Source organism: Styela clava, chromosome 1, assembly GCF_964204865.1.
Source record: "Styela clava chromosome 1, kaStyClav1.hap1.2, whole genome shotgun sequence".
Lineage (NCBI taxonomy): Eukaryota > Metazoa > Chordata > Ascidiacea > Stolidobranchia > Styelidae > Styela > Styela clava.
In genome coordinates this window covers 32,281,294-32,308,872 of record NC_135250.1, presented here as the reverse complement: position 1 = coordinate 32,308,872, position 27,579 = coordinate 32,281,294, and the positions used below count along the sequence as shown (strand labels likewise).

Genomic DNA, 27,579 nt, shown 5'->3' with positions numbered 1-27,579 from the left:
CATGTTAATCGTAAGATAATTAAATAAAATATAAGGATCTTTTGTAGAAAGCCCCCGTCACTAATGCAAAAATTAAGGTTCGGGAAAACACCGTCGCCACGTTTTGAAATAACAAAATTATTAATTACCCCGTCAGGATTGAGAAGGGTTTGGATTTTCAGTTTAAACGGTATTCTTTACTCCAATACTAACGGGACGGGTTTTTTCACAAAAGATTCCAAAATACTCTCGCTTACCGTCAATAACAATACGGACATACTGAAGTTAATTTAACAACCTCTTGTGCATTGTAGGTTTCAAATTAGCCTTGTCTACCAGGTTAGCGCATAATATGATTCCTATTTTCCTTATTTTAGTTCTATTACGAGTTCGGGGAATATCTGTGTTAGCCAAGTGAATATGCCCCCTGCCCATCGGCTTCCGTTCAACTACGCACCTTGATGTAATGTAGGCGAACAAAATTAGTTACCTCCATATTGTTACGCATACCTACAACTGGAGCGCCGATTCAACTAAAGCAAGATAAGAAAGGCACACAAAATATATTTACACCTGCTCGGAGATAAAAATTAGAATACTATGAAACATTTCGCTCCGTTTGATAAATAAGGCTCGGTTGGCCGTTCAAAGAACTCGTGAATAGGTTATGGCACAAGCAACAAAATATCCACAAATATTCCAATGAATTCCATTCCGAGTGAAACCTTTTTTGTGTTATCTCGCCGAAGAGACCACAAACAACACAACAGACAAATAGTTCGAAGTGTGAGATAATGTTGAAATGTGCGAGGATCGGGCGTTTTATATTTTTTCATATGTTTCGGCGTATTATGCGAATTATTCATTTTTAATATATATATATGAATATAAATTCGAAGATAGGATAAATATCTTTTGAATTGGGAATTAACGTATAAGCAAGGATACGAAGATGTATAACATAGTTTCCAATAATTAGAAATCTGGAATCGCCTCAAAGAACAATATTCAAAACGATGCTACTACACTACGAAATAAGTCGGTTGTTTGGATAGAATACTTAGTCGACTACCTACGAAGCTAGGTTGCAACTTAGCATTATTTTAACAATTATACCAGGTACAGTGATCATGAATAATAGAAAGACGACGAAAGAAAAACAACATCACAAAAAATAAGAAATCGAAGTGAAAAAAACAGCCATATCACAATATATTAAATATATATAAACAGCAAAACGTAGTATATGTACCAGGTTAGGATGGCGGACACATGTGTACCAGGTTAAGGTTAGGCCATAATTTTATTCCAATTTTCCTTATTTTAGTTCTATTACGAGTTCGGGGACCAGCCAAGTGAATTCCGTAGTATTTGTATCTGAAATTATGGCCTAATCCTAAGGTAATGGTACACATAGGTACTACGTTCAAGTGTCCGCCATCTTGGTACGCATACTTCAGGAGTACCGTAATTAGGCTACTACGATGCCGATGGGAAATAATTTAACTGACCCTATTCGTCTCTCGAATAAGTTTTTTTTTCGCTTTTTCACAATCACAATAAATTCACTCTAGAATTATCAAAACCCGTGAGATTTGAATCTTTATTTTCGCCGCCCACTTCAATTGCATAAACAAAGAGACAATTGCTTCAAATTTATGACACAAAGGCCAAAACAAAGTAGTACGAGCACGCAATCTTTTACCGTAGCAGTATCTGTGAACAAACGATCCCGCGACACAAGAAATTATCTTTGCAGATGTTACAGTCACAACGGACTCTTAGCCAATAATAGAGTTATTAAACGGGGCCATGACGCGCTCAGTCGAGTGATCCAAACTGAGCTCCAATTCGTTGAAGTCACGTACGAAAGCAATAACTGCATAAATTAGGCTACTTACCAGAGTCGGTTCCCCAGTATCCGTATTCCATTCCGTGCCGTAAACTTATATATTTCTCAACATATTACTGCAGCAACCAAGTTTACTTTTTCTACAATTCACACAAATAAGACGGTTTCGTAGAGCTAAAAACAAACGCTGTCAAACAAAAACTAACTTTTTTGGCGGAAACGTAGACTAATGACCGCCTGTGAAACATCAACCAATCACGTTCAATTACTTCAAACGTCATAAGATTAATTTTATCGTCACGAATGTCGCAAACCACGATTTCGACAAATCTGGCATGTACTTCAACACCGATTCCGCTCTATCGCAATGCTGCAGATTATTTTTAAGATAATATCGTTAGAAAATTCCCTAAGTCTGCTATAAAATCTTACGATGTAAAATTGATTGAATATAAATTAGAATTAGATTAATTACCTTATATATCATCACAAACCGGGAAAAAGTCGCGTTTCCAACCTTGTATAGCGTTAGAACAAAAACCTCCGGCGGCAATTAAAGGAATTGATAAATCCCGCGCACAATGGCAATGATTGCAGTGGTTTCCAAGACAAACCAAATGTAATGTGTGTCGTAGTTACACGAAATTTTACGATTCACAATGCACTCAGAAGCGTTTTTTATCTGTCGCGGGCCTACTACAACCTAGTACAACCTGTCGCGGGCCTACAGTAATTTACCAGGTTGGGGGTTAGGCTACAATTATATTCCAATTTTCCCTATTTTATTTTAGTTCTATTACTAGTTCGGGGACTAGCCAAGTGAATCCCGTAGTATTTATAGCTAAAATTATTGCCCAACCCGATCCTGGTACACATACTAGAGTTCCGGTGTCCGCCATCTTGGTACGTATACTTCAGGAGTATCCAGTTCTGTGCGAGTGAAAAAAAGGAATTATCAACGTTGTCGAAGCAAAAGACATATTTATGTTGTGGGGTATTTAGGGAGAATAAACACTGACGTGGAAGTGTTTACGGCCTAAATCAGGGGTGAGCAAACTGCGGTCCGCTAAGAAAATTTGTGCGACCCGCGTAGAAGTGCTCAGTTTGATTGGTGTGCCCGCGAAACGAGTTTTCAGTAAATCTGGGGCGTGCGAGCAATTTCAATCTCTTAGCGTCGTGAAGTCTATATAACTGAGTGCTGCTGACACATCAGCAAAACTAGCTAGCAAAATCCTGTTGGAAAATACACGATGTCATAAAAGCGTGTTTCTCGGTGTGACAATAAATTTGAATAGCAGTTTTCTTTAGAACTCTATGCGTTTTAACTCAACATTTCTGCAAGGACCCCTAACAATGCCGTGAGATCAATAACAAAAACAAACGATTTTTGCAACTACAATAGAAACTCTACCTACGAAAATAATTCGTTCCGGAAGCCCCTTCATAAGTAGAAGATTCCGTAAGTAGGAGCACATATTACCGGTAAATGCCTTAAACCGTTCTGAGCCCCCACAAAACCCTGACATAATATTTGTATAAATTATATAATAATGATAATAGTTAAACCCGTAACAAATAAATTTTAGATTTAGATTACCGCATAATAAATAGAAAAGGTACAACTGGAAAGAAAAAGAATAGAGAAATACAGAAGGAAACGACAATATTTCGTATTCAGAGACTTTCGTAGGTAGAGTTTCTAGGTGCGGCCCGAAGCTTCACCCACTTATTGTATCTGGCCTCCTGTTATAAAGGCTGTACACCCCTGGCCCGAAGAACACGCCACGTTCACAAAAACGATCGGGGATTTAAGAAAAATGCAATTGCACTCGTTATTAGCGACTTTTTCAATCTTCAGTGGCCGCGCCACTATCCGAAGGTGTTATCGTATTTAATATATTTGCGCGGTCTAATTAATTTTTTGACTAAAAATTACTCAGGATACCCAGCTATCATTTAGAATTCGACTAAAAATGCTTATTTTCAGATTCCCGCTCACATGTACTGCCTTTCGCTGAAAAGATACAAATCCTAGTCCGCGAAAAAAATCGGTTGTATGACTCATAGCTTGATAATACAAAAAATGTTTCAATTTGCAAATACACTTACTTTTTGGTGCTTCGCAATCATGCTGTAGACATTTTCTGTTTCAATCACGCTGCCCCATTCGATAGGATAGGATTTAAATATTTATCCCGGGGGATAGGAAAGCCGATAAGACTGCCCTATCATATGGCGAACCGCGGCCCCTCGCCCGGTTAGCTAGTTATTAGAAGCCGTCCGGCTTGTGATGTCACAGTGCTGTGGACTTCGTCATATACTTTTGTTCGTTTAATTGTTTTTCACTATGTACGGCGCACTGATTTTTTGTTGTGATGTATAATAAGTATAAGTTTATTTCGACTCCATAATCAGCATAACAATACTTTTGACAGATAAAAACAAATAAATAAAAACTGATTATGAAATCAGGAGAGCAAACGAAACCTTAGATAAGGTTCATAACGTACAAAATATAAGATGGAAGGTTTTGTCAAGAGGAAGTGGTACGTGTTTGCTCACCTAAAATTATTAAGTTATTTCACACACGCTCACATGCACCCACCAGCCACACACACACACACACCCAACCACTGAGAAGTAATTTAAAGTAAGAATAAAACGCGTTAAATTTAGGGTATACTATACAGTAAACAAAAATAAAAATAAATACTAGAAAAAGAAAAAAATTATTTGCCACACCATATTGATAATTTTGTAATGGTTGCCATTGCCAAATTGATCGATCTTCTAATCGTTATTTAAAATATAAAAGGAAGATTCTATTAAAAACATATTGCCAAGCTGATTATAGTTGGAGTCAAATGCCATGTTGCCCAACCAAAGTTGCCAGAAGGTGGGCGAGACCATTTCATTCCCCAAATTAAACCTATTATTGTCAAATTATATTCCAGATTGTAATAGGTAATTAAAGTTACCGGTAACAGTAAAATTACTATAATTAAGTTAAGTAGGATATGGAAATAAATTGGTTACAAAGGGTGTAAGTGAGGTTTTTCATTCTTGGGTATTAATTTCAGACAAGGATATAGGAATAAGATTGTTATTTCACAAGATATCGGAGTCGTTGTTTGATTTTTTCCTTATGTGTTTTACTTCATTTAATCAATTTGAAGTAACCTGAAAAACAAAAAATAAAACTGCGAGTAGATGTTTCAATGATTGGGTGAAGGGGAATGCGTGAACTATTTATTACAGCGAGCGGATGAATACATTAAACGTGACGAATTACGTCAGACAGGTGTGAAAACGGGAACTTTGTCGAGGGCGGTGGCGGTGCTGTATAAATCTTGAGTTAGTGACTGAGCGGAGTACTGATAGTCAACTGCAAATCAGAATTTATTCAAAAGTATTATTTCTACGATCACGATTGGTGCAACTCTACTATAATAAATATAGTATAAGTTACTTTTGCTTGGCTGTTGTGCCGTCAAATTGTTTAATTTCGGAAAATTCAAACGACAGAATTCATATCTTGACTGAATTGCTAAAAAGCACCGTACCGGTATAATAACAATAGCTAGCGCTGTTATGTGTAGCCTACATCTATTCCCAACTTATTTCGGGTTGCATAATTAATTATTTGTTGAAAAAACAGAAGTCGAAAAAAAAAAACTTGAAAAACTGATTGTCCTTATTATCAGTACCGGTATGGCACACTAAACATATACAGATATAGGGCGACATTGGGGACGGACTAAAAGTAGGCACTTAGAAAATAGGCACTTTTTTTGGACACTTATTTAGGCACTTTGGAAAAAGGGTAAAATGGGCGTAATAACTTTTAAAAACATAACAACTTAGTTAAAAATATTAATATTAAATATTGAAAATGCAAATTGCAACAAGTAAACTCATTGGTAATATTTAAAACGTAGTATTATAAGGAGGCGCACGCTCTCGATCACCACATATGCTATGCATTTATTTAGACGCTTCGAAAAATATAGAAAATGGGAATTATCACCAAAGAAAAAAAATACGGAAAATCAAAATATTAGTCACAATGATTAGCCTAGGTGAATATCCAATGAAATGCACATAAGTCTAGTAGTAGTATTCGAGAATAATATATTGTTTACCGGTAGGCACCTTTTTAGGCATTTCGAAAAAAAGGTAAAATGGGCGTAATAACTTTTTTAAAAATAATGAAAAAAATAAATATGGTCAAATTGAATGTTGAACGCGCAAAGTGCAACAGGTGAACCCAATAACAATATTCAAAATATAGTATTAAATGGATTAAATTATAGCGCTATTCAGTAATCAGTAATAAAGGTATATTCACAAATTAATGTACCTGATTATAATTGATCATTCGGAATTATATCTACTTAAACCCTAACCCCAAATCCATCAAAACTGTATACATAAGAAAAACGTTCCAACTTACCCAATATTTATCACCATAAGGGACAGCCCTATCTTTACAGCTCACCTGCCGTGGTTACGTCAGCAAAATTTTACCTGCCATTAGTTTTCAATTTGCTGCCGCGGTAACGGCTGCTTGTCATTGATTTGTGGCAGCTAAAAAGTCAGTCGCCATAGGTTTGGCCGTAGCGGCTAGGGTATGGAAATACCGCCATGGTTTTGCGGCAGCTGCGGACGCCACAGAATACTTGAAACTGCACTTGCATTGTAGCCCCCCAATATCGGTTTTCTTGTCGCAACGATCCCAGAGAGATCGCTGACGTTAGATTGTCGTACAAGATTCGAGTAAAACCTAAAATCAGATTTTCAAATTTTGTAAAAATATTGAGATTTCATGCTGCGTCAAAAGTTACGTCAACCTCACTTCGGTTAATTCGCTCACTTCTAATGAGGTCACACTGCGTTGTTAGAAGTCATTAGATGAAGACTCCCAAGTTCTTGTGTAATATCTTCGTCATATTTCTGAGAAATTCACTATAGTTTTTATTACTATTAGGCCTATCCACTGACAGACTGATGTGCGAGGCCTTGCAGCATTTCTTATTATATTTTTGTGATTTATATTTTTGCTTGAATCTCTAGAATCATAATAATAATGGTTTACATGTATTTACCAAGATTAACTTGTAACTACAATTTTTTTGTAATCTATAGATATTGGAACATTAGGTTAATAATATTATTTGAAAAATAGAAACAGCATGTTCACATTGTTTTGATATAACTTCCCAATAAAGGATGAGGGGGATACTGGAATAATTTGCCAGAGATCGAAACCACCCTTATTTATGGGAAGATGAGGTAAGATTAACCACAATAATCTGTGTGTGTCTCAAAATGCTTAATGGGTAATACCACAAGTATTTCTGGGAAATTGACTTTTTGTTCTCAAAGCAGAATGAAACATATAGAGCTTAATAATTACATCAAGATTTCAAAACCTCATTTGAACAGTGTGAATAACACCATCTGTAAATACGCAACAAAATATAAGTATGTTATTACTGCATTTTCAGACTAGTGGGTCAACCCAACAAAAAAAAAATAACAGAAGTATTTTCACTACACAACGCAAGTACTTCTATTTGGCATGGCACAACCATTTTTGCTTATGTTATTCCTAACCCCCACCTGGCTCTGTCATCCAAAGATTACGTCTTTACGACCTAACAATCATGTCAAAAAACTTAGCAAAGTAAAGACACAAAATGGCATAAGCATCGAAGATAATGAACTCATAAATGCCAGCCATCTCTCTCTAATGGAAAACGTTACGGCTAGAAAGCATGAGAAATAACTTGCTCAATTTCAGGTGATCGTCTGTGCGTATAGTTTGGACGGCCTCATTATGTTACTGTGGCATCGTAGTGACATAATTTTTGAATGGCATAGTCAGGTGGGGGCTAGGAATAGCATATGCAAAAATGGTTGTGCTACGCCAACTAGAAGTACTTACGTTGTGTTGTGATTTGTGAACATTGCCCAGTATGTTTTAACGCTTCAATATAACTGGACAGAAAAATTCTTTTTCTGTTGGTCAGTTAAGCACCAATGTGCCTCATAATGTTCATATTCTGAAGAATAAAGCTGTAATTTAGCGTTAATAAAAAGATAGCAGCAATCATTTCGAACGACCCATTACCTGGAACGTTGATATAATCTTTGAATATGGTGTGTTTAGTAAATCAGGCCCATAAAAGCAACTCAATAGCCAGAAAATTTGATATGTTTGTCCAAACCTATTGTTTTTTCATCAGGTGGTTTCTTTAATCTCAAGAATGGCAGATCAAGGTCAACAGCAAGAGGGAGCTAATATTGTGAACATCCAAGGTGAGATTTCATCCAAGTTACCGTATTTCAGTATTATTCGGTGTCTAAGGATTGTGATGATATATTTATTATTCGTTATCTACAAATTTGAAAATAAAATGATATTGTGAAGAACTTTGCAACTTGTGCATGATAATTATTATTAATATAAATATTAATATAATTATTATTTTTATTAATAAAAATTTATCGTTATCTACAAATTTGAAAAAAAAATGATATTGTGAAGAACTTTGCAACTTGTGCATGATAATTATCGGGAATTATTGGATAGAATGCGTAACAAGATGGCGGACACCGGAACATAGTATGTGTACCAGGTTAGGGTTAGGCCATAATTTTAGGTTCAAATAGTACGGGAGTCACTTGACTAGTACCCGGCCTTGTAATAGAACTAAAATTAAAATAATGAAAAGAATAAAACTATGGCTCAACTCGAACCTGGTACACATACTACGTTCCGGTGTCCGCCATCTTGTTTTACATACTTCAGGAGTACCAAGATATATTTCTGGCAGGAAACCCGATTTCATAATATATAAGTGGATATTTAGGATTCAAACTATAATTTTCAATGAAACAGAGATTATAGTTATTTTCCAGTGAATGAAGATTGATTTGACTTTTTTCAGGCTCGATTATTAATGAAGTTCATGGCGAAGTGATTCAAGTCGATAACATCCAGCACTTCCATCATTATGACATTCATGGTATGTTTATTTTACTTTCTCGGGCAATTTACTAACAACTGTTTCATTTTGAAGGCAATTTGTTTGACTTCGTGACATGGCAGGAAGAAATGAATGTTTGGTTAACATCTTCTTATTTTAGATTTCACAGTTTCAAAGCGAATGAAATCCTTATTAGAAGTTTGAGGCGGAACATTTTCAATTTTCACGCCTTTAAAACTTACCAACTAATTATTTCTAGTTGCTCCACCTCCATTCGCACAACAACCTCAAGTACAAGCTGATGCAGGGTCTGCTGGGAATATGCAAGAGGAAATGCCGTCAACATCAGGTGAGAGTCATGGACGATATTAAGTATTTTGTATGAATAAATAAATTACAAGCATTCATCCAGAATTCATACAAACAGTAATTCATTTGGGCATTAGTCGTGTAAAAACGGCTCCTGAAACTCAGATTAAACCGGCATGCTTGTCTTATTAAAGGTCTTTATGAAAAGTCAAATATATTTTTATCCTTTATACACGCCTCATGACCATAATAAATATGTTATGACCCCCATGGTAATTTTGAAAATACCTGGAGCTTTGGACAGTTGTGTATGATGTTTCTTTCATCGAGACAATGTGAAACTTTGTTTTAGCTCTTCTTTTATTCTTGATTGGCCACCTTTTTTGACATATATATGTAGTTTCTGACAGTTTTGAATTAGCTTACTTCGATTCGAACATTTCCAAGTGTAAAAGGGGTCACACGTTAAAAACTTTGCGAGGAGTTAGCCTGGTTAAAAAGTTATTGACTTCCTGGACCTACTATACATAACACTCACTAAATATGTTATGTTCTCTTAAACAGGCTTTATACCTTTTTAAAAAAGTTCGAGGGTTTTCCCCTCTAAACCAGGGGTGTGCAACCTTTTCACTGGCGGGCCAAATTCAAGAAACTGAGTAAAGCCGCGGGCCGCACCTTTATTTATTATAGACTTTCTAGTAGTTACAAGCATAAAAATTGTTTATATTTTCTAGTCACCTCATGGCATTATTAGGGTTTCTTGCAAAAATAGTGAGTCAAACGCATAAACTTCTGAAGAAACTGCTGTTCAAATTTATCGCCACACCGATTTTAATCCAAGTCAGTGAGAAACACGTTTTTGTAATATATTTTGTATATTTTGCAATGAAGTTTTGCTATCTGGTTTTGCTAATACGACAGTGGCACTCAGGCACTGGTATAGGCTTTGTGGCGCAGATGGATTAGAATCTCTCGCACGTACCAGATTACCTAAACTAAATGCTCGTTTCACAGGCACACCATTCAAAGTTGTTATTTTTCCGCGGGCCGCACAAATTTTTCTTGCGGGCCGCATCTGGCCCGCGGGCCGCAGTTTGCACACCCCTGCTCTAAACAACCCCCACAATATTCAGCCACATGTTTTCTAACAGTGTTTCAAAGTGCTTTGCCGTTCACATCACCCATACATGAATATTCCACTGTTACCAGCCAATGATAAATCACAGAACAGAAATAGAAACTACTTTTTTTTCAAAATGAATGAATGCAACCCCCCAATTTGACGATTTCCTTTACTGATAAAACTGCTTATGAGTCATTATTCAATAACAAAGCCTCCCTTTCAAACATTTACTATTTCAGAACTACAGAAAAATAGCTTATTTTGACCTAAATAAATCAACCATAAACAAAGAATGAACTATTTTCGTTTGCTGCCACCTAGTGGTCGTGTTCTCTTTTTTGTATTGAGTGCTCTTGTAAAAGAGAATGGAAAAGAAAGAGGTGGTTTTGTACATTTTTGTACCAACGGCATTAATGGGGTTTTTCATCTTTTTTGGTGGGAAATTCAAAAAAGTCTGAAGTTGAACGCTTTCTTGAACTATTGTGTGCGGCCATGCGCCCATTATCGTATTATCTCTTACAGAATATGTATGGTCGGTTGAAAAGTGCGAGTGAATGTGATAGCTAAAATTAAATTAAAATATGAGGTGGGGGGGGGGGGGGGTATATTGAGCATAAGGGGTTAATTGAGTACAATGTATAAAAACCTCGCTAACTTTTTTGTATGTTGAGTGAATGGTTTGTACTTTGTAGCGACAATAGTTCATATCCTATGCTTCCATTTCATTGCGTATAACTCACTTGCTTACCAATGATAAAATTGTTTTAGACGTTTGTATGTGAAATTTTTTTGGTTCGTGACAAAAAATTGTTTTGGAAACTTTCACGTGACACTTTTCTGATAGTATATATTAAACTTTTTGTGATGCCTTTTAGTGCCTTAGTAAAGACTCTTTTTGCCCCAGCAGATAATTTTTGTGTAACTCATTGACTTTTTGTTTTATTGATGTTTGAAAAAATCGAGGTGAATTGAGTCTGTCGGAAATTAATCGTGGGGTAAATCGGGTATATGCATAAATGGCCTCTCCCACTGCTATAATACAGGATTACAAGGTTCTGTGTGACTATTTTGAGCCCTAACACTTTTTTGTTGCCTTTGTCATGTCCATCTTTCAATATAGGCTTCTATTTTTAAGGAATATGAGTGTAAATCCACAATGGGCAATTGTAGGATTTTAAGAAAGCAGATTTTTCTTGTAACTAAAAAAATAGTAAAAAAGAAAGCTGTGGACAAGCCAAGCACAGAGCCCTACTTCACCAGTAAGCTTAGTGCATTTACGAAGACTTTAGTTGACGTAATCACACTCACTGTCATCTCCGAAAACATGTAGTAATAATAGAAAAAAAAACTGGTGTCCCAGAAAAAGAATTCAGGCGAAAACTATATAACGTCAGTTGAAAGTATATACCATTATACTGATAGGATAGACTTAAATCGGACATGATTGGTAGAAAAAATGAAAACAGCCGAGAGAAAGATCATAATAATAGTTCAGAAAAACAGTAACAGAGTCAGAATTAGATTCGGCTTTATTGACGACGAGACAGAATATGAAACAGAATTCTCACATAGTACAGCTGATTATAACAGAGGACTAACTATAAGTAGCATATTCTGACATTAATGAAATCAAGACCTTGACTGGCTGGTTGAAATATGGGGAAAGGGAATTCCTTGGCCAGGTGGTCCTCACCAATGTATATAAAATGAACTTTGTATAATACCAGAGTATGAAAGAGCTCAAAGATTTTGTGTTAGATTTAACCCAAAATAGGAACATAAAAAGTATCTCTATCAAGGAAGTTGTTGGCCACGGCAAACCACCCATTTCTAGTCCATAATGAACTTGTATTTGAACTGAAAGCCTATTTGTGGTAAAAAGTTTATGGAAACCATAATTGCGATCTATCATACCAAGTTTAAAGTGATGTCATATAATTATGTTCCAAGGTTTTTGTATTTACTATTTTTTAAAATAAACTATATGTAACCAAGTTTCTCATGAAGGTCTTTAATTTGGTTCTAGGGCTTTCTTAGATTTGATTTGACTGGTAGATGTCAGTATACTCAATTATTCTCGAAAAATGAGGTAAATTGAGTATACTGACTTCCAAAAAAAAATTGCATTTTAAGGTGACTTGAATACATTGAATAAGAATCAAACTGTTATGCAAGGAAGTACAGAGTCAGAATGTTACAATGAAACCATAATTTCACGGAGAATCGATTTCACTCAGATTTTACATCGGTTCAAATGTCAAAAACTACTCAAATACCCCCCCCCCCTATATAGAGGAAAAGATAATACAACAACTGTGTGACATCATAAGTTAAGGAAATAAGAAGTTCACTTTTCAATTGTGTTTTTCAGAGATTTTGGACTAAGTAAATTTTGAATTCAATTGCCTTGAACAATTTAATTTAAAACTTTCCGAATCAATTTTTAGGCACAGCTACCTTTGATGTAGGCAACGCATTTAACAATATGTTTCTGTGCGATAAATATTTGTCTTTCAAAGTTTTTTCATTTAAATTCAGGTTCCGCATCTCGTTTACAAAGCAGAGAACGACGCAACGTTGACTTAGAATACAGCAATCAAGATTTACTTGTGGAAGGTGAGTGTATTTATAATCTGTCCTGATATAATCATTGATTCCCATTTGTTTGAAGTCTCGAATGTTTTTATACGACGCTTACTCGTGTCTTTTGCTTCGAACACGGCCAATGTACAAGCAGCGGTACTACCGTAGTATGTGTACCAGGTTAGGCCATAATTTATTCAGATTTTTCCTTATATTTGTTCTATTTCGAGTTCGGGGGCTGTCTGTGTTAGCCAAGTGAATATACCCCCTGCCTATGCGCTTCCGTCTCTTTACACAACTTGATGTAAAGTAGGCGAACAAAATTAGTTACCTCCATGTCGGTACACATACTACTGGGGTGACCAAGCAGCCACTGGTATGTTATTTTTGTAAGGTCTGGAATCTTTTTGGTTCTGCATCCCCCTCCCCCCCAAATTTATTACACCCTGGTTTAGGTGAGGGCATGGGGCTTCAATCGCTAAACCAGGAATGTGCAACCTGCCGCCCACAAAAACAAATTGTGCGGCACGCAGGGGAATCCCAATTTTGAATGGCGTGCGGTCCACAAAACAAGTTTTTACTGCAGTTCAATCTGGTAATTCCAGTCACTTTGTGTTGCCAAGACTATACCTGAGTCCAATTTGGTATCTATGCCTATGACAATACATTGCCCTAACAGCTAGCTTGTACGAAGTGAAAAAATGTGTCATAAGATCCATATCTAAAGCTTGGTACTCCCGTAGTATGTGAACCAAGATGGCGGACACCGGAACGTAGTATATGTACCGGGTTAGGGTTAAGCCATAATTTTATTCCAATTTTACTTATTTTAGTTCTATTACGAGTTTGGGGACTAGCTAAGTGACACTCATAGTATTTGTACCTAAAACTATGGCCTAACCCTAATCTGCAACACATACTAGGTTACGGCGTCTGCCATCTTGGTTCACATACTACTGCAGTTCCCCAAAATTTTTGTGCCTGCAACTACTAGAAAGCCTATGTTAAATGAAAGTGCAGCTCGCAGTTTCACCCACTTATTTGTATCTGGTCCTCCTGTATTGAAGGTTGCACACTCCTGCGCCAAGCCATTGCGTCGCCCAATTGCTACGTGTAGTCACTGCGAAGGCAAATACCTAAACTGTATCGCGTCTTCTTAGATTGATTTTTACTTTACTACAACTTTTGATTGTAATGTTTGTTTTTGGTATAATCCTTCAACTTAGAACAGAAGATATTTGATAGATTATAACTATCTAGTCTGCCTATCTTTCAATATGAGTTACTATCAATAAATTGTTACTTATGTGTACATCTCTCTTCCATTAAGGTTCTGCATCATTATTACAAACAGAGGAACCTACGAATGTAGAAATTAAAGACTCAAACATTAACATTATGGGAGGTAAAAGCTTGAAATTTAAGTCTGATTGTGTTGTAACCTAAGTTTAAGTTCATTACTTGGCAAGCAAATGCATGAGTTCCACAAATACTTGGCTTTAATTCACTCAAATGTTAGCAGCATCTCAAAGCAGTTCACAAATTATGAAGCACCAACAAAACATGACTCAGGTAAAAGCATGCCATGTATGACTCCGCAGAAAATTGTCATTGGCAGTAAAACATATACATATATATAAAAAATAACCACAAATGGTAGCTTTGTCATTTCAGTTTCAAACTATCATTGAAGTTTATATTTAAATTTCAAAGTCATTTTAACTTACTTGCCTTCTGGAGTCTTCCTTCTAAAGTAGAATATTTGCTTTATGGTATGCTGAGGGAGACTCTTGTTTATGTTGTAGGTGAAGGAATGATAACTAAGGGAGAAGGAGCAACAACAATTATTCGTGACAGCTTTATCAACATCGGAGAAAGATCACGTGATGGTAAATAAACAATTTAATTTGAACAAATTGAATGACTGGCGAGATTTCGAGACATAATGTGATGCATTTAGAATCGTAATAAAATTGGTTTTGACTCCTGGTTGTCAAATAGGTTTACTCTGTATTGATGAATTTTTACTCTGACACTAGCTCCAATTATTGGGAACCAATGTCCCGGTGGCAAAAACTTTCTGTTAGTGTCTTCTGAAAATGCAAGCCAGTGCTTTTCGAGTTTTCCTCAGAAATTATGACTCCAATTAATATCGTTTGAGTACTGACAAGTTTGACTCGACTCCAAGACTAATTTCGTTTCCAAGTGCAAAAGACGCTTTTGAACAAGTTTGGAATTTCCTGCTTCAGCAAAATTGTTATGCCCTTTCTAAACAAGCTGTATGTCTTAGATAAGGATTTTGTTCCTACTAATCAAGCCATGCCCTAGGAAAATGTTTTGGCCGTCCCTTTGTATATAAGCTTTATTCCTACTGAACCCCAAGAAAAAGGGTTATACTAGGCCAGTCATAGTCTTCTTACTGAACTGGCTATGCCCCAATAAAATATGTTGCTCCCATCTCAGCCAAGCGATAGTCCTTCGAAAAAATTAAGGTCTTTCCTAAGCTGAGTATGCCATTTATTAATGAAGATTTATATTTATGATTTCAGGTACAACAACAGCACAAAGAAAAAATGAATTTGCTGATGCCAGACTTGCTTCAAATGAATTACCTTGTCCAGTCTATGAGGTGACGCCTCCTCCATCAGGTGTGTATATTGATAATTATCGGACACATAGTGGGCCTATAAGTCTCAACTGTTGTTGTAACAAAATTGAAAAATAATGGGAATTCTGGAATATGATATTACACTTTTGTGTTTCTTATATTCGAGCAATGCTATTTTTTCGAAGAGAAAATTAATAGAGCAGTAAGTTGAAATGAATCCCACCTTTACACCTCACTCATAATGGTTTAATATAAAATGCACAAAACTGATATTAGTTAACAATTACGATTCACCAACGTTTCCCCGTTTATTTTTCTGATTACTAGAGTCATCTCCCATACAAAATTTGATTGAAATGTTGTTGATGTCATAATTATCAAAAATGGTATTTATATTTTGAACAAAAGTCATATGAGCTCAAAAAAAATAATACTGTTAAAAACCGTACCTGGTAAATAGTATACCTGTTAATTTCAAGTGGCGATCTATAGCACGAAAAGACTTCTCCCATTTCAGAAAAATGATTAACAACCATTAATAAGATTAAAGTGTTGCCCAAGAACTTTTATATTGCATTTAAGAAGGTATCGAATTCGGAGCTAGGGATGACATTTTTATTTGGTGATCGTATTGTTACTGTTGCCATCAAAATGCAAGAGTGCAATTGTTTGTCATAGCAATAGACATATAATACGAAGTATTGACATCATAGGAAAATACAAATTTCATTGAAAGCATATATTGCCATCATGGGGATTCCCCACAGCTCAACAGCTTCAAATATATTCTATTTATAGAACTAGCATTTCCAGCCGAAACTAAATTGCCTTTTTCCCCTTGTGTACTCTTTCAAGAACGTCATTATCGGTAATAACCTTCCAGTTATGGCCATACATGAAATGGATAATTACACGCCAACTGCTTTCCCGACGTAATTTTGACACTTTGGCAGTTTACCGATAGTTTGAAATTTGTGAAAAACAAGGCCGATAAATTGGACGGCCGATATATCGTTTGGGCCCTAGTCTTCAATTTAACCTGCAGTTGCGTTGACAAAATAAAAATAATAGGTGGTTAGCAAAAAGCAAGTTTTCCTAAAATTTCAAAAGGGGAAGTCCCCACCCTGACCCCCCCATGGCTGCACCACAGGGCGGCGAAATGCTAAAGACAAATAAAGGAGTGAATCCGTGACGCAAATTTTTTATTTGAAAAGTTGCCGAATATAATACTAGAAATAAAAAACCGAAAATAATTTAAGTTTTGTTGTAGTGAACAATCCTATTTCATAAAACACAGGTTCACAGAATTCAAACATAAGCAATCCTATGACTATTGACTATATACTATATATCCCTGTATATTATAATTTATTTTTGACAGCAATATTCAACTTGTATTTTATTGGAATTCAAACCTTTTTCAGGGAACCATGCGAGAAAATTCATCAATTACTTTAACAACAGGACCTTGGAGCAAACCAGAGTTAACATCACAGAAAATTACAAAGAAGCAAAACTGATTGAACCAGACTTTGAGGTGAATCCTCAAATAAGAAAAGTACCAGACTTCTACCGTGGAGAAATGGCCCCCAAAGTTACGGAATATAAAATTGAGACAGAATTTACTGTTAAAAAAAGTGATATTGGTGAACCTATTTCTCTGGATGTGCTTGTGGGACATTTGAGCAACAAAGAATACAGATACATCGCCATACTGGGTCAGGCGGGCAGTGGGAAGTCGACAATCATGAAACGTCTTGCTCGAATCCTTCTAGTTGCCAACAAATTAGTCAAACAAGTTCAAATAAGTGAAGGATTAAGGATTCGGCTATTTGGTAATACAGGGCGTCCATTCAAATTTATTCATCACTTGAATATCAAAGATATCCCGTTTTTACGAGGAAACAAAGCAGAAGAAGCCATAAGTCCATGCGAATTACTTTTTGGGAAAATAGCTTTTGGACTCGCAACACAAGATGTGGGAGAAGGCTACGAATGGCTGCAAGAAAATCAATCAATGTGTATTCTTTTCCTTGACGGCCTGGATCAGGCAACTTGGAATCTCCTTGGAAAATACAACAAGATGAAGTATACCGATAAATCGAGCACAGCAACAATTATGTGGAATCTAATAACAGGCAATCTCTTTCCCAGACTGACGATCGTGATTTCTTCCCGTGAGCACAGAATAGCATTCCTTCCTTTAGAATTGAGGCCTCAATTCATAACTGCCCTTGCTGGTTTCACTCGAGACGACATCAAGAGATTGTTTATTGCAGTTGTCGGGTACGACGGTGAAAAAGTTTGGAAAAAATTAACAAGGCAGTCACCCGCACTCATTCCATTATCATCTGTTCCACTTTTCCTAATATTCAATGCAATTGTCTGCAAGTTCAACCCAGAGAAACTACCAGGTACTATGACAGAAGTAATGCTACGAATCCTCCACATCTTCATGCGATCCGATCACACACATGAAAGGAAACGGATTGAAGAAATACTTCCAAACTTGATGGGAATGTCCTTCGAAGGCACAAAAAAGAAACGAGTCATTTTTACAACTAAGGATCTCACAAAATTTCAACTTCAATCCGATGAAGTTCGTGACATTATCATCAAGGTACCTGGGAAAAACATGTTCAACCAACATCTCATGGAGGGAGACCATCTGATGTTCTTCAGCCATCAAGTCCTTCAAGAAGTTTTATCCGCTCTATATATTTCAAACATGGATTCTACTACGTTTCGCACATTCATCGAAACTGAGTTCCGAGATGATCATTGGGCAGTTGTTCGCCATCTATTGGGTGGAATTATTCTGAATCCTGATATTGAAAGCAATCTCATAACAAACTTTTCTCCTGGTAAGTTAAATGTATTGTTATGTCTTTTATATCATATTTGAATTTGTTCGACATCTAGACTTTCATGGCTTTGAAAAAAAGTGGACCAGACTGATTTATTGGATAATCCCAAAGCATGTTAACCAAGATGGCGGACACTGGAACGTAGTATGTGTACCAAGTTAGGGTTTGGCCATAATTTTATCCCAATTTTCCGTATTTTAGTTCTATTACGAGTTCGGGGACTAGCCAAGTGACTCCCGTAGTATTTGTACCTGAAATTATGGCCTAACCCTAACCTGGTACACATACTACGTTCCGGTGTCTGCCATCTTGGTTCACATACTTTGAAGGTACAAATTATTATATATTGAACTGGCGGAGAATCAGGCCTGTAGTTATGCTATTTGTACTGCTCTACAACTATAGCCAACTTAGTATTCTGTTCGCCCCAAAAAAGTCCTACAGGATTCAAATTACCGCCTTTTACATCAGCTCAAAGATCATGTTAGCCATTCTCAAACTAAAAATATTTTTACTTACCAGATGCCAGACAAGATGAGAAGAAAAAAATTCTGAGAGAATTTCTCGTATCTCAGCCACATGAAGGAATGGAATCTTATCAGAAGTTGGAGCTGTATGGAACATTATATGAAGCTAACGACACCGATCTTATTCAATCCTGCATCAGGGAGATTTATTTTGAGCTCGAATCTCTCACTACAGCAGGGATGCATGTAATGTCATCAAATATACGACGCTGCAACCACCTAACTCGGGTTTGTCTAATCAACTGCAATCTCAATGCTGAACTGGTTCATATCCTGAAGTCAAATTTAGAAGGTTCCTGTTTGAAGGTAAACTTAATATTGGAAGTTGATAAAAGTATTTCTATTCAAGATCACTATAGTCTAGCTCAGGTGGTTCTATGTTCTACCTCAGTGGTTCCCAACCTTTTCTTGAATTCCTCCCTTCGTCCATTTTGGAACTCTTCATTCCTCCCTGCCTATGTATAAAAACTACTTTATTTATTCAATCTTCAATGCATCCTTATACATTTACACTCGTATATCCGCGGGTTCAATCTTTATGAAGGTGCTAAAATCCATGGGTTAGGGTTAGTATGGGTTCAAATATATGTAAAAAAAAAGAATTTCCTTGGTGCAATAGTATGGGTTTAAATGTAATGGAACCATGGTAGAGGATGGATGTACAAACATCTAAGATTTGACAAACCCATGTTAAATTTAGCAGTTTGTACCATGGCTTACTGTAAAACAGGCCCATAGGCATCGCTCTATGCTTATGCTATAGAGAATGTAGGTGCTTATTGTGACATCACTGTTTGGTTTTAGCTTATTTTACTTAATACCACCACATAACCAGACTCAAAAGTCTAGTGAAAGAAGCTTTAAAGTTTCATGAAAAATATATATATTGACCTGGGGTCGCACTGGACACTTGAAAGTTATCTTTGGGGTCGTCCCGAAAAAACCTCGGGAACCTCTGCTCTAACCCATATAATAAACCTAACTGTTTTTTTTACACAAATACTTGTTTTGCAGCAAAGTGCTCTTGTGGCAAATTTTTCCGGACACGATTTATAACATCCAACATTAGTTGGTGTTCAAAATGCATTATTGGGGAATGAACACAAGACATTAGTTCTGGCTTGACTTTAAGTTGGATTACCTGAACTCGATTTATGACAATTGATTAACATGGAAACCAAATATTTTGTCAGGTGAAAAGGTTTGATGTGAGCAGAAACCAATTGAATGAGCAATCATGTGCCATCCTGGGGTCGAGTCTGCAAAAATGCTCTGTGGAAGAACTTGTAATGCAAAACTGCAATCTCACTGAGAAAAAAATTGAAGCTTTGTCAGGATTTGACACATTGAAGGCAAGCATTTATGTTAAGTTTAGTGCTCATCAGGAATGCCCTCCTAATAGTTTGATAACGAAAAATGAAATTCTAAATCGAAGTGAGAGAATTAGAAACTGGAATGTTTCTGATCTTCATAAAAATCTTCTGTTATGACTATTGTTTATTTCCCCATGGATTCAAATGAGGTTATAATAAAAAATTGATAACCTATACGCAGATATTCGACATTGGTCACAATGATCTATCTAAAGTTTCAATGAAGAGCTTAAAAAATTTCATCTTGGAAAATAATGTGGAAACTCTTATCACCGATACTGAACATTTACCTCAGGAATATTTTGATGATCTAAAGCGAACAACCAAAGTGGTGGACACAGACGTAAGCAAAGTATTTCAAGTTGTTTTTTTAATATAAAAATTAACTCTAAGGAACAATATTAATCTTACTTTAACGTAGAGCCATTAGTTCAATGTCCACTCACTATAAATCTATGGATAATTATCAATCCTAAGTCCATTTATTCAATATTATTGATTTCTCTGAATTAAATTATTTTTCCATTGCAGGGAATACGAAAAATGAATCTCAATACACTTCCAGGTATTTATAATTCTAAACTAATTTCATGTTTCATACTGAATCAGTGCTCATTCCAAATAATATTCTAATTTATACACAAATCTCCTGCCATTATGTCGAGTTGATTCAAAAGTTTCCCATTTTACTGGGTGACGAAATAACGACTTACTGAGCCCATAGCTGACATGGACTGGTAACTGTACGAGAGACCATGGTTGCCATATGATAAAACTGTCTCAACTTTCCTCTCTCCCAGGATAAATATGTGAATCCCCTTCCCCTATCCTTGCAAATTTGAGCTAAATAAACAAACTGAGGAAAAAACACATCTCACACAGGACAGCATATACAATGACCCCTTGAAAACTTTCCAGGGTTTTTGTGTGGACCAAGACCAAGATATTTTGACCAAGTGTACGTGCAAATGCTATTTTTTAAATATTCTGAGTGATTCATCAGGTGTTTCTTTGTTGCAGGCCCAGAAAAAGAAAAATACACCAAACTGCTACAAAGTTGTTCAAGCAAATCAGAGAGAATGAAGATATTCACTGAAATGCATGCAGTCGGAGTGGCATTGAGTGATACAATTGCATCGTGTGTAACAGCCATTGACATGAGCAATATCACACTCACATATGATGACCTTCCAACCCTTGGTTTTATCATAAACCACTCAACAACACTGAGTATGGTCAATCTCCGAAACTGCCAATTACCACCGGACTCGATTGCTCAACTGGGAAATTCTATCAAAAGCAATGTTGTGGTAAGGCTTAAATTTGCTTGATTTCTATTCTTAACCAAGCAAGTCACATCTCTGTTAAGATACTAAATATTTGAATAACATAGATTAGGAATCAAAAATTTCTTTGAGAGGAAACTTAATAACTTAATTTCATGTCAAACCACCACTCACTCGGTTATTTGCAGGTGTCTGATAGCCTGTATATTGTTGGTAGAGAGAATTAAATTTGACCAGATGACTGTGAACGAGGACTCATAAAAGCAGCCACTGATATTTATAAACAAGTCATCTTAAACGCCGTCCTTAAGAATATAATTGTATCACTGTATCGCACCGGTCATGGACTGACTTATGATTTCTAGCATACTTTTACTTATTTACACAATCATAATCTACTTGCAGATTAATGAACTCAACATTGAAAAAAATTACAACCTCAATTTGGAAGACTTCATTGCCGGCGTCAAACTTTGCAGCAGGGAAGGAAGAGAATGCAATTTTATCTGTGATGTTGCGCAACTCACCAAAAAAGATAAAAAAGACTTTAAAGCTGTGGTGTCGAAATACACAGTATGTTGAAATTTAGTTCAACAATAGCATTGTAACCGTTATCTGTCTTATGACTCGAAGAATCAGAACCTATTTTTATAAATTACATACAATAATGGTATATTTGAACATTAATGTTGTGAAAAAATACTTGCTACAAATTTAAGGCTTTATTTCTTGGGTATAGACATACAGTTTTATATTTATTCTGTTGAATTATACACACAAACTATTCAAGTACTGATGAATCATATCAATTTATAAAACTTAATTTCAGGAGACATCTTCTCCTCAATCTGCGAAGTCAAGACGTGTATTAGCAATGGAAAGCAGGGTGGGTAGCTTTTAACATATTGAAAGCTGATACTAAGCATTAGGAATGCTAATAATAACATTTTGTATGTTTGAGAAAACCATGTGAGGACTTCTTGCTGCAAGGCGTTTCAATGGTATTTCTTCTTTCCGTAAAACTATGAAATATACCCTTGAAACAGATTTGATTTCATTTCAATTTGATTTCACTTTTATACAAGCTTGCCCTACGAGATACAAACAACTGCTGGTGTCTCACAAGCTATTCACATAAGTACATTCGAGATGAAATCTCTATTTGAATTACAGCAATTGAATTTTTAATTACTATTTTAAAACTCATAATAATATTCCGTTTCTATGCATTTCAGTTGCAAATGCCGCAAGTTCCTGTGAGGCGATACAAAAAGCACACAGGAAAATCTTACAGCATTGGACAACAGAGAAAAGCTGACAAACTGAAAAAGGAACCGTCAGAAAGAAGCTCGGTAAGTCGGGCAATCACGGTATGATATCAAATTTAGGATTTCATTTTCTTGTCAAATAATCCATCAGAATAAGAGTTATAGCAGCGGGATGCATTTTGCGAAAGTTTTCTTTTAACAATAAAACTTCCTGTTCTCCTAGCTCCATTGCTTGCCAAGGTTATTTCACAGGATGTTTTCACGTTGTTGATGCATAAATTGTTAATGATAAACAAGGGGGCCATGAGTGGTAAAAGCCTCGGGATGGGGATACGAGCCCTAAAAGGTTGGAAACTAATGACTCACAGTAATATATCCACTCAGGTCAATTTTCCTTTTCATGTGATAATGCTCAATCTACCGGTATATCTTATTGAACAACCCTGACATCTTCAATTATAACTGCATATTGCAAAAGACTGAGAGGAACTTTATGATTCTAGTTACAGTCACCGAAGATAGATCAGAAAAACACAGAGCAAAGAGTTGGTGTTGAAACAGAAAATACTAAGAAACTGGAAAAGGAAACTTTAGAAAAAAGCTCGGTAAGTCGGGCAATAATGTTATCCTAACAAATTTTAGATTTCACTTTTTGATAAATATGTATTAGAATAAGACTTCTAGTATTCAGTATTTATTTCCTATATTATATCCACCCTAGTCAACTTTCCTCTTCATGTGATAATGATCAATCTATATCCTATTGAACAACCCTGACATCTTGAATTATAACTGCATATCGCAAAATACTGAAAAGAACTTCATGAATTTGGTTACAGCCATCGAAGACACATCAGAAAACCACAGAGCCAAGAGTTAGTGTTGAAACAGGAAATACTGACAAACAGGAAGAACCTTTAGAGAGAAGCTCGGTGAGTTAGGCAATAAAATCATGAAAATTCATTTGTGATATCATTTTTTAGAGCTCCAGAAGAAGTATGTGCACCAAAATAGCGCACAACCTCAACATAGTATGTGTACCAGGTTAGGGTTCAGGTTGTGCGACAATACTTTGGTAGCACCCATTTTTTTCATGAATAATACTTTAGAAAACAACTTGTAGTATTGATTTCTAGGGATAGGAAAGTTGATAACGCAAATTGGCCAAATACTGGATCCTTCTTATACAGGACGACCAAAAAACAGAACCCATAATTCTGCTAAATTGAAAAAAAGTTACTTCATTTTTTTTGTTTGATTATACCCTGAAGTTTCAAAAATCTAGGACACTTTGTACAAATATTATGTTCTCTGACAATGAAATAAAATGACAATAAAAAATTTGAATTCATCAACATTAAATTAAGACAAAAATTTGACTTTCATGTATATTTCATGGATGATAAATGTGAGCCTGTTTTTGTGCCCCCGAGTCTTCATGAAATGCATTAAAATAAATTCAGGCCTTTCGCATGTAGAATATTTTTCGTTAGTTATTTCCACGTAAATTTTTTTTGTATTTTGTATTTGTCATATCCGGAGCCTTTTGTAGGTAGAGTTTCCACTGTACAACAAAGTTGTTGAGCTACATGGAGTCTCACTGTTATAGGTTTTTTTTATTTGTTACACAGAATGCAACTAATTCTACAAATGAGAATTCTACACAGTCGAGAACGATGAAAAAGGTGGCAAAGTATAAGCCCAAGACAGTTGCTGAATCTGTAAAGTATAGGAAGATGCAGAGGTTTCAGGTATTGTTAATTTTTTATAATCGTTTAAAGGAAAAACCATTATCATATCAAAAAGGTGGTAAAATGGGGATCATTTTTATGACATGGTATTTTAGTGCAGTAATGTTTTTATTTTGACGTAAGAAGTCGCAACACAATTAAATAATTATATAAGAGGACATTTTAGAATCTTGTGGTTGTCATGGATTGAATATTTTACTTCATGGATAGAATAATTTATCCGACAGAAAAAGCGACTCTTTTAACGAGCGTAATCGTGGTGACTGTTACAGAGTACAATGGGAATTTCCGATTTTGAAACAACACCAAATCCTGGCTGCACGTCTGTCCACCACAGTTCATCATTTTGCTCGACACACTATATATAGATAATGAAGTCTGCGTTGGTTCATATATATCTACATTGGAGAAATTGACTTTGGCTCGTCGTCTTCTTATTGCACTATCTATGACTGGTTGTCAGAAAAGAATTCTAAACTTGAGTAATGAATAAAAACTTTTTTTTCAGTCAATTCTAGAAACGTTAGAAGAGACAAGTGAAACCACATTCCACTCAAAATTGAAAAAAAGAGTAAAAATAGCAGTGAGTTGAAAAGTATTTTTTATAATAAATATACAAAAATATATGGAATGGCAAATAGGAAATTTTCGTTTTACGGTGAATGCTACTGATAACATTTTTCATCCATAAAAGACTATTAGAAATTACATTGTCTACAATTGTAAAAATGTTATTAATCAGCGTTTTACAAATTACAATTTAAATAAAACTCGAGTTAGTAGTGTTGCTCTCAGAAACAAATATGGTTCTATACAAATTCCATGTTCACGACTATGAAATTTATTTCTATTCATTTTCAGGCGTTGGCATCAGATCGAACAAGGTTTCAAGTTTTAGCAACTAAAACAACAAAGTCAGCAGGACTGAGACGCCACATGAAAGACACTCATTCAACGGTAAGATAATTTGTATGATATCCGGAGATGTCAAAACCAAATAATAACATAATCTGAATACGTTCTATCAGGGAGAAAAAGTTGATAAAACAGCTTAATCATATGGCGAATCACATACCCATGTCTGGTTACCAGCCCATGTCGGGTATGAGATTAGTTAGCCTGTTTTCAGATGCATAGACTTGATGGTGGAGGAAGCCGTGAACATACAAAAGGGAGGTGTCCAGCAATCCTGTCGCACATAATTATCCCCCACACAATTCAAATTGGCGAATCCACACAGGGTAATCAGAGGTGCAGCGGCAAGCATATTCCTTATGCCTATCACAATACGCCACATCACCAAGCCCTTGCATTTACTATTTGCTTTATCGATAATGTTCAATTCATTTCGGCCATCTCTGATCAATCTTTGACTAAAATTTTTTTGTGAAATATGATTTGTGGCAAACCATAATAATTATTCTTAACGTCAAAATATATTCAATCAAGAAGAGCCAATAACAAGATTCCTCCTATAAAACCCTTACGTAAAATTCTATAACTAACAAGCATTGGAATTTGGTTGACATTGAGAAAATGAAAAATCTGTATGCCAGCGCAGGCTCATAGCAATTGTTCTAGCCTGGGTTTTATTACTGGTGCTTAGTTTACAAGACTGAGCTTGTAATTATTTGATAATCAATGACAAATATTGATATATACATATCAAAGATTCTCTCTACAATGAGAAGCACCAATAAAGATTCTGGCATCAAATCGTTCAGTCACTTTGGTTCAGCAGTCAGCATAAAAAGCATTCAGAGGGAATTTTCTGGACTCAAAATGAAAGTGAGTATTATTTATGTGGGAACTGATTTTTTTTTTAATTTCATATTATTTTATTTAACCATTCTCACAACACATACCCTACAGAAATGTTATTTGCCGTGCACGCTACGTGGACTTGAAATACGCCCTGGATAATAAGCGTGAGATTTGAGAGTTCCTAGTCGTCAATTTGTGGATTTTTATAGATGAATGACACAGAAATTAGAATTAGATTGCAAAGCAATATAAATGAAAGCACTCAAAAGATTGTGCTATCTGTCTTAAACTTCAACATTATTTTCAACAGGCGGACAGAAGCAAGAGATCAGAGCATTCAATACAAGACAATGTGGATGTAAGATATTTGTATATATCAAAACTATGACCTCGAGTAATAGTACTTATAGTTTTAACTGGGATTAAAATTGTGAATCTACCTCAAAGTTTAACATTAAAATTAAAAAGGCACAAAAAATTGTTTCAAAAATAGGTACCTATATATTTTTCTGTATGAGAGTTTTTCTGTATTCATATGAAACTGACAATATGAATTGTAAAGATTTTAATCATACCGAACCGAATCTATTATACTGGGCGATATTGGTGAGTGGCAAATCTCAAATTCCATGATGGCGCCCGCTTATTAACTGAATTTATCAGCCACTGCGCCATCATTCCTTTCTTCTATTTAATGATAGTAATCTCCTTTCAGACTGACAGTGCACATGGAAGTTTTGGAAGTTCTGAAAATTTGGATGTTTTAAAAGAAATTAATGTAAGTTACTTGTCATATAAAGACACTTAACTCGGTATATGTTATGTTGCTGTAATGAATACTCATTAGCATTTATTATTGAATTCAAAATTCTGCTGTTTATCTTTGAAAATAACATGGGCATGTTAGGTTTACTAAATATTTGTTCCTACCTCACAATTATTTTTCTAACTTGAAAAAAGTAAATGCACAGTAGCTAAAAGACATCAATATCTGACAGCCTTAATTACTAATTATGAAGATTTTCTAACTTAATTTTAAGGATCACAATCCAAAAAGGGTTTGGTGGGAACAGAGCTTTGAAATGACATGCAAATATGGGCTTGGAGTTGTGGAAAATAAAACTGAGAAGATTAAAAGATGGCTGAATAGTAAGTACTGGAGCAACTTGTTTAATAGGACTGTATACTGAATCGGCGATAAGCGACCAATTGCCTGATTATGTTACCTCTCGTTTGACATCTTAGACCCAATATGTTTAGATCCTTATTGAAATGGTGAGCGTGATATGAACCAGAG

The 27,579-nt window shown here is 35.7% G+C and overlaps 1 protein-coding gene across 2 annotated transcripts in view; it reads left to right on the top strand.

The window, feature by feature from the left end:
• The window catches only part of LOC120341408 (uncharacterized), a 112,394-nt gene that overhangs the window by 79,652 nt on the left and 5,163 nt on the right, over positions 1-27,579 (top strand). The window contains exons 1-26 of one of the 2 annotated variants that reach the window (XM_078113617.1): positions 6,981-7,123; positions 8,080-8,152; positions 8,785-8,862; positions 9,083-9,172; positions 12,794-12,871; positions 14,169-14,243; positions 14,644-14,727; positions 15,388-15,486; positions 16,871-18,310; positions 18,836-19,146; positions 20,034-20,192; positions 20,395-20,556; positions 20,745-20,778; positions 21,234-21,523; positions 21,905-22,072; positions 22,329-22,385; positions 22,735-22,851; positions 23,271-23,372; positions 23,607-23,699; positions 24,399-24,518; positions 25,027-25,101; positions 25,380-25,475; positions 26,190-26,306; positions 26,593-26,640; positions 26,998-27,060; positions 27,323-27,431. In XM_078113617.1, coding sequence (XP_077969743.1) covers positions 8,101-8,152; positions 8,785-8,862; positions 9,083-9,172; positions 12,794-12,871; positions 14,169-14,243; positions 14,644-14,727; positions 15,388-15,486; positions 16,871-18,310; positions 18,836-19,146; positions 20,034-20,192; positions 20,395-20,556; positions 20,745-20,778; positions 21,234-21,523; positions 21,905-22,072; positions 22,329-22,385; positions 22,735-22,851; positions 23,271-23,372; positions 23,607-23,699; positions 24,399-24,518; positions 25,027-25,101; positions 25,380-25,475; positions 26,190-26,306; positions 26,593-26,640; positions 26,998-27,060; positions 27,323-27,431 — 4,117 coding nt within the window. In that variant the 5' untranslated portion in view covers positions 6,981-7,123; positions 8,080-8,100. Of the gene's footprint in view, positions 1-6,980; positions 7,124-8,079; positions 8,153-8,784; positions 8,863-9,082; positions 9,173-12,793; positions 12,872-14,168; positions 14,244-14,643; positions 14,728-15,387; positions 15,487-16,870; positions 18,311-18,835; positions 19,147-20,033; positions 20,193-20,394; positions 20,557-20,744; positions 20,779-21,233; positions 21,524-21,904; positions 22,073-22,328; positions 22,386-22,734; positions 22,852-23,270; positions 23,373-23,606; positions 23,700-24,398; positions 24,519-25,026; positions 25,102-25,379; positions 25,476-26,189; positions 26,307-26,592; positions 26,641-26,997; positions 27,061-27,322; positions 27,432-27,579 lie in introns of those variants that run through there. The other variant, XM_078113611.1, reaches the window with a different exon arrangement.